Source organism: Aethalodelphis obliquidens, unplaced genomic scaffold (genome assembly GCF_003676395.1).
Source record: "Aethalodelphis obliquidens isolate GAN/ISIS:26980383/991018 unplaced genomic scaffold, ASM367639v1 scaffold43, whole genome shotgun sequence".
In the NCBI taxonomy this organism is placed as follows: domain Eukaryota; kingdom Metazoa; phylum Chordata; class Mammalia; order Artiodactyla; family Delphinidae; genus Aethalodelphis; species Aethalodelphis obliquidens.
The window spans coordinates 6965142-6978568 of NW_020837987.1; the positions used below are offsets into that span (position 1 = coordinate 6965142).

Consider the following 13427-nt stretch of genomic DNA (forward strand, 5'->3'; position numbering starts at 1 on the left):
TATTGTTCATCATTTAGATTATAACCATCCTGGTGGGTGTGAAGTGGTACTTATTACCTATGGTTTTGATTTGCCTTTCCTTAATGATGTTGAGCATCCTTTCATGTTTATTTTCCATTTGTATATCTTTGGAGAAATGTCTATTCAAATCCTTTTCAAATTTTTAAATTGGTGTCTTAGTTCAGGATGCTATAACAGAATACCATAAATTGGGTGACTTAAACAACAAACATTTATTTCTCATAGCTCTGGAAGCTAGAAGTCAAAGATTAAGGCACTGGCAGATCTGATGTCTGGGATGGACAGTCTTCCTGGTTTGCAGATGGCCACCCTCTCATTATACCTTCACATAGCCAAGAGAAAACTCATCTCTTTGTTTCTTTTTTTTTGACAGCACTAATGCCATTCATGAGAACTACACCCTCATGACCTAATTACCTCCCAAAGGCTGCACCTTCCAGTTGTGGGTTAGGATTTCAACATATGCATCTGGTGGTGTGGGGGACACACTCAGTCCATAACAGTGGGGTTCTTTTTATTGTTGAACTGTAAGAGTGCTTCATATATTCTAAATACAAATTCTGCTATGGTCTGAATGTTGGTGTGTCCCCCACCCAACAAAAATTCACATGTCAAACCCTAATGACAAATGTAATGGTATTTGGAGGTGGGGCCTTTGGAAGATGATTATGTCATGAGGGCAGAGTCCTCACAGATGGAATTAGTGCCCTTATAAAAGAGCCCAGAGAGCTCACTTGCCCCTTCTGCTATGTGAGGACACAGTGAAAAGACATCCATCTAAGAACCAGAAAGTGGACCCTCACCAGGCATGGAATCTGCCAGCACCTTGATCTTGTACTTTCCAGCCTCAAGAACTGTGAGAAATACATTTCTGTTGTGTAAAAGCCACTCAGCTATGGAATTCCTTATAGCAAAAGGACTCAGACAAGTTACTTATCAGATATGTTATTTATAAACATATTCTCCCATTTTGTAGGTGTCCTTTTACTTTCTTGATGGTGCCCTTTGAGGCAAAACAGTTTTTAATTTTGAAGAATTCCAATTTGTCTATTTTTTCTACTATTGCTATACTTTTGGTATCATATCAAAGAAACCATTAATCTAAGGTCACAAAGATTTACACCTATGTTTTGTTCTAAGAGATTTATAGTTTTAACTCAGACATATTTCTGCATCAATTGATATGATTATTCAGATTTTCCTCTTCATTCTATTAATGTAGGACATTACATTGGTTTTCATATATTGAAACACCCTCACAGGACTGGGATAAATTCCACTTGGCCACTGTGTATAACTAGCATATTATCGCTAGTATTGTGTTGAGGATATCTGCATCTATATTCATAAGGGATACTGGCTTTTAGGACTTTTTTTTTGGTTTTGGTTTTGGCTTTGATATCAAGCTATTGTTGACCACCTATAGGATGAGTTTGGAAGTTTTCCCTTAAATTCAATTGTCAATTTTTGGGAAGACTTTAAGAAGTGTTGGTGTTCATTATTCTAGAATTCGCTAGTGAAGCCACCCTGAGCTTATCTTTGTTGGGAGGTTTGTGATTATTGATTTAATTGCCTTTTTTTTATAAGTCTGTTAAGATCTATTTCTTCTTGAGCTGGTTTTTGTATTTGTGTATTTCTAGGAGTTTGCCCATTTCATCAAGGTTATCCCTTTGCTTGGCCAACAACTGTTTGTATTATTCTCTTATAATTTTTTTTTTTTTTTTTTTTTTTTTTTTATGGTACGTGGGCCTCTCACTGTTGTGGCCTCTCCCATGTGCAGAGCACAGGCTTCGGATGCACAGGCTCAGTGGCCATGGCTCATGGGCCTAGCCGCTCCGCGGCATGTGGGATCTTCCCAGACTGGGACACGAACCCGTGTCCCCTGCAGCAGCAGGCGGATTCTCAACCACTGTGCCACCAGGGAAGCCCTATAATCCATTTCATTTATGTAAAATCGATAGTAACATCCCTATTTTCACTTCGGAAAATGATTTAGTGATCTAATTCTTCTGTCTCTCTCTTTATACTCATAGACAAAGGTTTATCAATTTTGCTGTTATTTTCAAAGAACCAACTTCTGGGTTTGTTGATTATTTTTACATAGAATTCTCTATTTAGTTTATCTCTGCTCTAATATTTAGTATTTCTATTCTTCTGATAGCTTTGGGTTTAGCTTGTTCTTTTTCTATTTCCACATGGTGTAAAGTTAGTTTCTTATTATTTAATTTAATTTATTTATTTATTTATTTTTGGCTGCAGTTGGGTCTTTGTTGCTGCACGCGGGCTCTCTGCAGCAAGCGGGGGCTACTCTGTTGCAGTGCACGGGCTTCTCATTGTGGTGGCCTCTCATTGCAGTGGATTCTCTTGTTGTGGAGTACAGGCTCTCAGTATGCGGGCTTCAGTAGTTGTGGCACATGGACTCAGTAGTTGTGGCTCACGGGCTCTAGAGTGCAGGCTCAGTAGTTGTGGCACATAGGCTTAGTTGCTCCGCAGCGTGTGGGATCTTCCCAGAACAGGGCTCGAACCCATGTCCCCTGCATTGGCCGGTGGATTCCTAACTACTGTGTCACCAGAGAAGTCCCTAAAGTTAGGTTATTGATTTGAGTTTTTCTTCTTTTTTTAATGTAAATATTTATAGCTGTAACTTCCCCTCTGATTTGGATGCATCCTGTAAGTCTTTGTATCTTGTGTTTTTATTTCAATTCGTCTCAAGATATTTTCTAATTTCCCTTGTGATTTCTTCTCTGATACGTTGGTTAAGAGTGTGTTTAATTTCCACATTTTTTGTGGATTTCCCACTTGCCTACTGCTACTGTTATTTCTAGTTTCATTCCATTGTGATTGGTAAATATACCTGGTATATTTTCAGTCTTTTAAATTTTACTAAGACTTGTTTTGTGGCTTACTATATATCTATCCTGGAGAATGTTCCATGTGCACTTGAGAAAAAATGAGTTTTCTGCTGTTATTGGGTATGTACTGTATATGTCTGTTGGTTTAAAGTGTTGTTCAAGTTCTCTATTTCCTAACTGATCTTCTGTCTCATTGTTTTGTTCATTACTGAAAGTGGAGTATTGAAGTCTCCAACTACTATTGTGTAAAAATTTCTACCTTCAATCATGTCATTTTTTGCTTCATATAATTTTCAGCTCTGTTTGTAGGAGTATACTATGAACAGAATGTTTGTGTGACCCCTAAATTCATATGTTGAAGTTCTAACCTCTAATGTGATAGTGTTTGGAGATGGGGCCTTTGGGAGGTAATTAGGGTCAGATGAGGTCATGATGCTGGATACCTCATGATGGAATTAGTGCTTTTATAAGAAGAGACATCAGAGAGGTTGGTCACTCTATTTCTCTGTGCTTGGACAAAGAAGTGACCATACTGACACCCTGATCTCCAAATTTCTGCCCCCAGAACTATAAGAAAATTAATTTCTGTTTCTTAAGTCACCCAATTTATGGAATTTTGTTATGGCACCCTAGGCTGACTAAGACAGTGCATATATGTTTATAATTGTTATATTTACTTGATAGATTGAATCTTTAATCAATATCTCTGCCTGACCTCAGAGATAATAGTACAGAAACTTTAGCGACCATACACAACATGGAATACACACTTTCCAAAAAGAGTTTCGAGAAGTCACTAAACAAATCGATGGCTGCAGTCCTCAACAAAAAAATCAGAAATCCCTGAGGAGGAGAAGAATCTGATTTCCACAGTTACAACGTTATTTTATTCAAAATGTCCACATCTCAGGGCTTCCCTGGTGGCACAGTGGTTGAGAGTCCGCCTGTCGATGCAGGGGACGTGGGTTCGTGCCCCGGTCCGGGAAGATCCCACATGCCGCAAAGCGGCTAGACCCATGAGCCATGGCCACTGAGCCTGCGTGTCCGGAGCCTGTGCTCCACAACGGGAGAGGCCACAACAGTGAGAGGCCCGCGTACCGCAAAAAAAGAAAAAAAAGTCAAAATGTCCACATCTCAACAAAAAATTACAAGGCATATAAAGACAAAGGAAAAGTATGTCCCATTCATATGTTAAAAAAGAATTTGACAGGAACTATCACTGAGGAAACCCAGACATTGGATTTACTAGTCAAATACATTAAGCCAACTATCTCAAATATACTCAGTGAGCTAAAGAAAACCATGGACAAAAAAAACTAAAGGAAATTTTTTAAATATATGAACAAATATGAATGTCAGTCAAAAGATAGAAATTATAAAAAGGAACTAAAAAGAAATTCTGGAACTGAAAAGTACAATAACTGAAATGAAAAATTCACTAGAGGAGTTCAATGGCAGATCTGAGGGAGGCAGGAAACTTAGTGAACTTGAAGATAAGGCAATTAAAATGATCTAGTGTGAAGAGCACAAAGAAAAAAGAGTGAAGAAAAATGAAGAAAACCTGTGAGACCTGTGTGACGACATCAAGCATACCACTATATGTATAATAGGAGCCCAGAAGGAGGAGAGAGAAAAGAACAGGAAAAATATTTGAAGAAATGACTGCCAAAATCTCCCCAAACATGATGAAGAAATGAAATATATACGTCCAAGACTCTCAATAAGCTGCAAGTAGGATAAGCTCAAAGGGGTCCACACTGAGACATGTAATATTTAAATTATTGACAAGCAAAGAAAAGACAGAACATTGAAAGCAGCAAGAGGTAATCAATTTGTCACATACCAGGGAGCTTCAATAAGATTAACAGCTCATTTCTTATCAGAAACCATGAAAGACAGTGAGATGGTATAGTTAACATCCTGAAAGAGAAAAACAAAAACAAAATGTTGACAGTTGTTCTATAGCTAGCAAATTTTCTTTCAAGAATGAAGAAGAGGGGACTTCCCTGGTAGTCCAGTGGCTAAGACTCTGTGCTCCCAATGCAGGGGGCCTGGGTTCGATCTCTGGTCAAGGAACTACATACCGCATGCTGCAACTAAGAGCTACATGCTGCAATGATGATCCTGTGTGCCACAGCTAAGACCCAGAGCATTGAAATAAATAAATATTTTTAAAAAGAATGAAGAAATTAAGATATTCCCAGATAAAAACTGAAGGAGTTTACTAGTAGACCTTCTGTTGTGACTTCGTTAAATTAACATTTGGGGCTACTTAAGAGCCCCAGGGTGTTGGATGGTGAACTGCAGTTGACAAAAGGGTCACAAAGGAATTGAAATAGAGAAGTTTATTACTCACAGGTCCTGGAGGAGGTACACAGCACACCTCAAGGGGGCATGCAGGGAAGTCAAGGGTGCAGGCAGAGGGCACAGCAGGCTGTAGGGCACATGTCTTTATTAGGGTCTGTGGGTAGAGTGTTTTGGGGTTCCCATGCTAAGGCCAGATTGGTTGATTCAAACCAAAAAGAATGGGGTTTCAGTAAGCTTTGTGGAGGTCTTATCAAAGGAGAACACAAGGGTAAGGCCCTAGGAGGCAGGGGAGTCTGATTATTACAAAGACCATTGGGGGGTGATCCTATCATGAACTTACATTTACTTGTGACTCTCTGGGTAGTTACTTATGGCATGTGCTTGGTGGGGGAGCTACTGTTAATTCAAGGCCCTTGAAGGTCACTTGACTACACAAAAGGATGCCAAGGCAGCAATGTTATGAAATAGTTTAGCTAAACTCTCAAGACCTTCCTTATAAGAAATGCTTTAGTCTAAAATGAAAGGACAGTAGATAGTAACTTGAAGCCATAAATACATAGGAAAATATAAAAACCAGTATTATTGTACTTGGTTGGAACTCCTCTTTTTTCTCTATGACTTAAAAGCAAAGCATAAAAAAGAATAAATTTATGTTAATGGATACACAGTGTACAAAGGTATAACCTGTGACAATAATATAAAGAGGGGGAAAAGAGCTGTATAGGAGCAGACTATATACTAGTGAGGCTAAGTTGGTATTATTCAAACTATGTTATAAAATTTAAGATGTTAATTGTAATCCCCAAGGCCAACACTAAGAAAGTAACTAAAAATATACAGAAAAGGAAAAAAGAGAATCAGTCATATACTACTAAAAATTTAACTAAATACAAAGCAGATGCACACTGCACGTTACAGAGGGGGGAAGGCGGCCCAAATGGACAGAGAGAGAGAGAATTTTTTGTTTAAGATTTCTTCTCCTGCCTTAAAATATAAATTTTATTTCATCAAATACATTCTTTTTTTTCTTTTTCTTTTTCTTTTGGCTGTGCTGCGTGGCTGGTGGGATCTTAGTTCCCCGACCAGGGATCAAACCCAGACTCACATCAGTGAAAGCACTGAGTCCTAACCACTGAACTGCCAGGGAGTTCCCATCAAATACATTCTTAAATATGTTTTTATTATAAATTCTTATTTACCAATGGAAATTGCCTTTTTATATCTTTAATTCTAGAGATACATATATTTTAAAATTTCAAAGAATTAGCAAAGTTTTAAGAAATATCTCTCCACACACCATTAACATGTATCACTTTTTTTTTTAATGGGAGATCTTTTTAAAAATATATTTATTTATTTATTTTGGCTGCGCCGGGTCTTATTTGCAGCACGCAGGCTGGCATGTGGGATCTAGTTCCCTGACCAGGGATCAAACCCAGGCTCCCTGAACTGGGAGCACAGAGTCTTACCCACTGGACCACCGAGGAAGTCCCAACTTGTATCTTTTTTAAAAAGGTATTTACTTGGATTGAATAAAACAATATTGGCTACATTCTTTTTTTTTTTGGTACCAGATATTATGACCAGCAGTATGGAAAGAGAGATAAAAGATATGAATTAGTTCTAAAGCATATCATAGTTTAATTGGTGAGGCCAGAAGAGTGTAAAATGTAAAAATATAAAATAGTGAAACTAGGGAATTCCCTGACGGTCCAGTGGTTAGGACTCCATGCTTCCACTGCAGGTGGCCTGGGTTCGATCCCTGGTCAGGGAACTAAGATCCTGCATGCCTCGCAGTGAGGCCAAAAATAAATAGATACATAAAATAAAATAGTGAAACTAGTTAGAAATGTAAAGCAAATATTCTCAAAATTCTAGCATAATCATAGGTTTTTATTAATTTCGCCATTTGGGAGGAGAGGGTAGTGACATTACACTTCTCGAAAACTAAAAAGAAATGCAAAGAAGGGACAGCATTTTTAAAAAACTCAAGAGGTAGTGTGGACCAAGCATTTTGTATCCAGCCAAGTTTTCCTTCCAGTACAAGGCCATAGAAAAATAGTTTTCAATATGTGTGCATTCCCATAGTCCTTCTGGAGAAATCTATGAGAGGGCAAGCTTCATCCAATCAGGAGTTTACTGGGAGGGCTTCCCTGGTGGAACAGTGGTTAAGCATCCACCTGCCAATGCAGAGGACATGGGTTGAAGCCCTGGTCAGGGAAGATACCACATGCTGTGGAGCAACTAAGCCAGTGCGCCACAACTACTGAGCCTGTGCTCTAGAGCGCACGAGCCACAACTACTGAAGCCCCTGCGCCTAGAGCCCGAGCTCTGCAACAAGAGAAGCCACTGCAGTGAGATGCCTGAGCACCGCAACAAAGAGTAGCTCCCACTCGCCACAACTAGAGAAAGCCCGCGCGCAGCGGCAAAGACCCAATGCAGCCAAAAATAAATAAATCAATTTATATTAGAAAAAAGTTTACTGGGAAAACCAGTAAAATGACTGAAAGTCAGCATTTAATATACTTATTATATATTATTACATATTATACATATCCAATGGTTTACCCAGTTTTCCTCAAAATAACATCTTGCAAAATTATAAGGCAATATCACAACCAGGATATTGACATTGATATAATCTGATTATCTTATTTAGATTTTCCCAGTTTTACTTGTACTCATTTGTATGTGTATCCACATGTCTCTGTGTGTTTAGTTCTATACAATTTTATCACATGTAGGTTTGTGTATCCACCAACTTTGTCAAAATATAGAACAGTTCATCACAAGAATCCATTGAATTGTCCTTTTATAACCACCCACATCCCTCCTATTCTTTCATTCCCCCATCCTTAATCCCTGGCACCCACTAATATTTTCTACATCATATAATTTTAGCATTTCAAGTAAGTTATATAAATGGAATCATATATTATGCTACCTATTGAGATTGTTTTTTTCTTTCCAATCAGCATAATTCCCTGGAGATTCATCCAAGTTGCTGTGTGTGTCAATAGTTCATTCTTTGTTTTAAAGTTTTAATTGCTGATTATTATTCCATGGTGTGGATGTACCATGTTTTTTTAACCAGTCGCTTGCTAAAGGACATCTGAATTATTTTCAGTTTTTGGCTATTTCAAACAAGGCTGTTACGAATATTTGTGGACTTTCAATTTTACGGTTCAATACATTTTTTATTTCCCTTGAAACTTCCTCTTTGACCCATGAATTATTTAAGTGTGTGGATTAATTTCCAAGTGTTTGATGTTTTCTTATTGTTTTTATTAATTCTAGTTTGATTCCATTATGGTCAGAGAACATATCTATATGATTTCAATTCTTTTAAATCTGTTGATGTTTGTTTTATGACTCAGCATACAATCTATCTTGGTGAATGCTCTATGAGTCCTTAAAAGAATGTATATTCTGCTGTTAGTGGGTGGAATGTTCTGTAAACATTTAATTATATAGTTCTAAGACTGAATAAAAGTAAAACGAACAATGTCACTAGGACCATATTTGTATTTATATTCTGGTATATCTGTGTAAGTTTTCTATAGGGGATATATCTATTCTATATCTATATGCTTAATATGTCTATATACTAAGTCATTGGGCATATGCATCTTTAAAGCTAATAGGTATTGCCTATGTTTCCAAAGTAGTTATGATTTTCACTCTCACCAGCAGATGAAATTACCATTTCTCCAAATCCTCACCAACTCTTGATACTTGCCAACTTTATTTTTGCCAATAGACATTTGTGAGCAGGTGTCTGTGTAGTTCTGGTTCACATCCCTGATTACTAATGAGGAGGAACAATTTTTCTTATGTTTATTGATAATTTAGGTTTTCTTTTCTGTAAAATGCGTATGGATTTCTACAATTTTCAACTCACTTATTTGTTTTTCTGACTGAAAGGAGTTTGCATTTTGAAGATATTCATCCACCCTTGTGCCAGTTATCAATTTATTGCCTCAAAGCTCCAAATTTAACTTTCAGTACCTGCTGTACTATAATGGACTGGCTTCTAAGCATTTTCTCCTTTAGAGTGAGCATGATGTTGAGCTTTTCAATAGGCTTCTCTTACTGGACCTGGTGTGCAGTGTTTTGCTTTTTCTTGCTCCTCCTGTATGACTGTTTAGTAGTGCAGGTATGTGAGAACATTCAGTGCTGTTTTGCCCCAGCCATGTACCTAGAGAGCATATAGTCTCTTGGAACTCTGCAGCCCAGCCAAGGCCAACAGACTAACTTCCTCATGCAGATGTGAACTGTAGTCCTTGGGCCACAGCAGCTTCTGACTCTCCCTAGGTGCCCACACACAAGCTGTGGGTCACTTATGCCTCGGCAGTTTCCCATGGCCCTTTCAATGCAGACACCGTGTTCTCCAAACCTTGTACCAGTACCTCAACTATACCATTTGCAATTCAGTTGTGTCCCAAAGGATTGTTTCCTGTTTGTTCGATGACTATAGATCAGCTCTGGCCCTGGAAACCCACCCAAATTCTCCACCATCCAGTGGGCTGAAACCACACCTTCTGTGAAACTTGAACTGAACCCCAGAGTTAGAGATGGGGCCCACCTTCAAAATTTATCTTTTCTTTGATATTCTTGCTCAGCCTTTGGGTACTCTTCAGAGTTCTTTTACATCTTGCAGTTACTCTTCTACCACAGTTTGATATTTCTTTATACTCCATCTTGATCTAGAACTGGAAGTAAAATATATCCTTTAATAGCCACATTAAATATTTACCTTAACTGGAATTAATGATGCATTAGGATTTATTTCTACACTCTTATAGAAATTAATCTTTGAGCAAATGAGAGGGAAATTGCATATCACTTCTGAAAATGTTTCACTGAGTCACAGGGCCATAACTGTTAGGGGAGAATGGGAAATTTGTTATCGAGCTGGGTAGCCAGGTGCCCAGGAGGAAAATGAGAATTTTGGAATTCTGTCAGAATTATGGTACATCAACAAAAGAATAATATATAGCTATAAGAATTATATGCCACCATAAGAACAAAGAACTCTTCATATCTGAGAAGCTCTCAGGGACAAAATATATTTTCCGAGAATGCCCACTGAAATATATCCCATCTTATATGCTTTCTTAAAACATGACACTCTCCCATCAAGATATGCCTGCCTAGTATGATCCTTGGCATTGATCTTAGTAATATTTTTTCTGATCTGTCTCTTCATGCAAGGGAACAAAAGCCAAAATAAAACAAATGGGACTATATCAAATTAAAAAGCTTTTGCACAGTGAAGGAAACTATCAACAAAACAAAAGGGAAGCCTACTGAATGTGAGAAAATATTTGCAAATAATATATCCAATAAGGGGTAAATACCCCAAATATACAAAGAACACATACAACTCAACATCAAAAAAACAAATGACCTAATTAAAAAATGGGCAGAGGACCTGAATAGACATTTTTCCAAAGAAGACATACAGATGGCCAATAGACATATGACAAGATGCTCAACATCACTAATCATCAGGGAAATGCAAATCAAAACTGCAATGAGATACCACCCCACACCTGTCAGAATAGCTATCATCAAAAAGACAACAAATAGCAAATGTCGGCAAGAATGTGGAGAAAAGGGGACCCTTGTGCATTGTTGGTGGGACTGTAAATTGATGCAGCTACTATGGAAAACAGTATGGAAAGTCCTCCAAAAGTTAAAAATAGAACTGCCATATGATCCAACAATTTCTCTTCTGGGTATTTACCCAAAGAAAACAAAACCGCTAATTCAAAAAGGTATATGCTCCCAGTTGTTCACCTCAGCATTACTTACAAGCTAAGATATGGAAGCAACCTAAGTGTCCATCGATAGATGAATGGATAAAGAATATGTGGTATATATATTCTATGGAATATTAGTCATAAAAAACGAAATCTTGCCATTTTTGATAACATGAATGGATCTAAAGGGTATTATGCTCAGTGAAATAAGACGAAGACAAATACCATATGATCTTACTTATATGTAGAGTCTAAAAAACAAACAAAATGAAAACACTCATAGATACAGAGAACAAATGGGTGGTTGCCAGAGGGGAGAACGGGTGTTTGGGGCAGGGGGATAGGTGAAGGGGATAAAGAGGTACAAGTCTCCAGTTACAAAATAAATAAGCCATGGAGATGCAATACACAACATAAAGAATATGGTCAATAATAATAATTTTGTATGGGGATGGATGTTACTATATTTATCATGGTGATCATTTCATAATGTATGCAAATTCCAAATCACTATGTAGTACACCTGAAACAACATATTTATTGTATGTCAACTATATTTCAATAATAAAAAATAAGTGCTTCAGAAATTTTAAAAAAGGTGTAGCTGCTTAAAGCAATAGAGAATGGCAGAAGTGAAATTATGTGACTTCCAAGACTAGGTATGGAAGCATCTTTTTATTTATTTGGTTGCACTGGGTCTTAGTTGCGGCAGGTGGGCTCCTTAGTTGTAGCTCGCCTGCTCCTTAGCTGCGGCCGGCAGGCTCCTTAGTTGCGGCAGGTGGGCTCTTAGTTGCAGCTTGCCAGCTCCTTAGTTGTGGCATGCAAACTACTGGTTGCCGCATGCATGTTGCAACTAGCTCCCTGACCAGGGATCGAATCCAGGCCCCCTGCATTGGGAGCTCGAAGTCTTAATCACTGCACCACCAGGGAAGTCCCCTGGAAACATCTTTATGGCATATTGTATTTTCCAAATAATGGCCACAACATATCCTATTCTACTAGCTCTTCTTATTTTGTGACACTTCTTTCATTGAGTTGTAACTGCCTCATCCAAAGGAGTATGACACAATGATGTTATGTGATTTCTGAGGTTAGATCATAAAAGTTACATGCACTTCTTCTTCTTTGGGACACACTGTTGGAACCCGTCATCATGTTAAGCAGCCACATAGAGATATCACATGTAGGTATTGTGGCTGACCATCCTGCAGTCCAGTTGACAGTCAGAATCAACTGCCAGGCATGTGAGCAAGTGAGTCTTTTGATGATTCTAGCCTTCAGCCATCAAGTGACTCGTAGCTTTCAAGCCACCCCATTTGAGATGAGCTGTTGCTGCCAAGCCCTGTGCAAATTTTTGTAGATGTGTGAGCTAAATGATTGTTGTATTTTAAGCCAAGTTTGGGGCAGGCATTACGCAGCAATAGAAACTTGAACGATTGCCAAAACGTGTTAAGTGAAAAAGCAAGGCACATTAAAAATATACATATATATAGTTTATATATTTAAAAAAACAAATAGAAAAAGATTACATTCGAGTTATATATGTATATATATTTTCATAACATATGTAGTTTCATATGGACAATTTACATAAATAGGTCATTTCCTGATGGATTTGTACCATAGCCTGGAGACTGTTTGGGGGATTTGAGTCATAGGCTTTTGCAGGCTAGGTTAGGGTTTCATTAACAGAACACTTACCTCAAAGCTTTCCCTCAGGAAGCTTTCAAACTACTTGCTATTGTTTAATTACAATGCCAAAGATCGTTGCGTAAATACAGTTTTAAGCCTGATGATTTCTTTTGCTTACTGGCCCCCTTGCTCTTTCAGTTTTCTAGCCTTTTAAAGTTCCCAGGCAACAATTAATTATACTGTACGTTAACTATCTCATTTTAGTGACTATTTCCTCTCTCTTTTCTTTTAAACCCCAAACTTCTCATCTCCCATACTTTCAGCTAACCTTGCTTATCACTTCATGAAAGCACTGAAGGAATCGGAACACTTCCCAAGACTTCTTCTATGTCATTTACTCACTTCCCATCATCTGCACCCCATATCCTGTCATTTTATTGCCAGGAATAAGCCTCCCATGGTATCACCTAAAAACCTAATCCTTCCATCCACTAATCTTATCCCCTCTACCTATATAAGGTCATTGCTCCAGTAATTTTCACTTCTTTGTCCTGAATCATCCACTCGCTGCCGCCCCCGCCCCCGGCTTACTGGATTATTCCAATCAGCATACAGAATTGCTATTAATTCTCCCATCCTGAAAACAAACAAAAATACTCCTATTCCTACTGCTACACTAATTATTAACATATTTCTTTGCTTTTTTTGCAGCAAAACATCTCCAAACAGTGTATCCAATTTCTCTTATCAGGCTTTCACTTCAATCACTCTAAAACAAAGACAACAAAAATAACTCTGCTCTTTTCAAGGTCAACAGTAACATCAATATTGCTACATCCAGTAGCCAATT

The 13427-nt window shown here is 38.0% G+C and overlaps 1 protein-coding gene across 2 annotated transcripts in view; it reads right to left on the reverse strand.

Annotated features, from left to right (window-relative positions):
* Positions 1-3987: 3987 nt before the first annotated feature.
* The window catches only part of LOC113605507 (zinc finger protein 420), a 38248-nt gene continuing 28808 nt past the window's right edge, over positions 3988-13427 (reverse strand). The window contains exons 6-7 of one of the 2 annotated variants that reach the window (XR_003427256.1): positions 9766-9892; positions 3988-4793 (exon numbers count right to left, since the gene is read on the reverse strand). Coding sequence is in view for 1 of the 2 variants with exons in the window: in XM_027078891.1 (XP_026934692.1) it covers positions 9870-9892 (23 nt within the window). In the remaining variant the exon portion in view is untranslated. Of the gene's footprint in view, positions 4794-7685; positions 9893-13427 lie in introns of those variants that run through there. The other variant, XM_027078891.1, reaches the window with a different exon arrangement.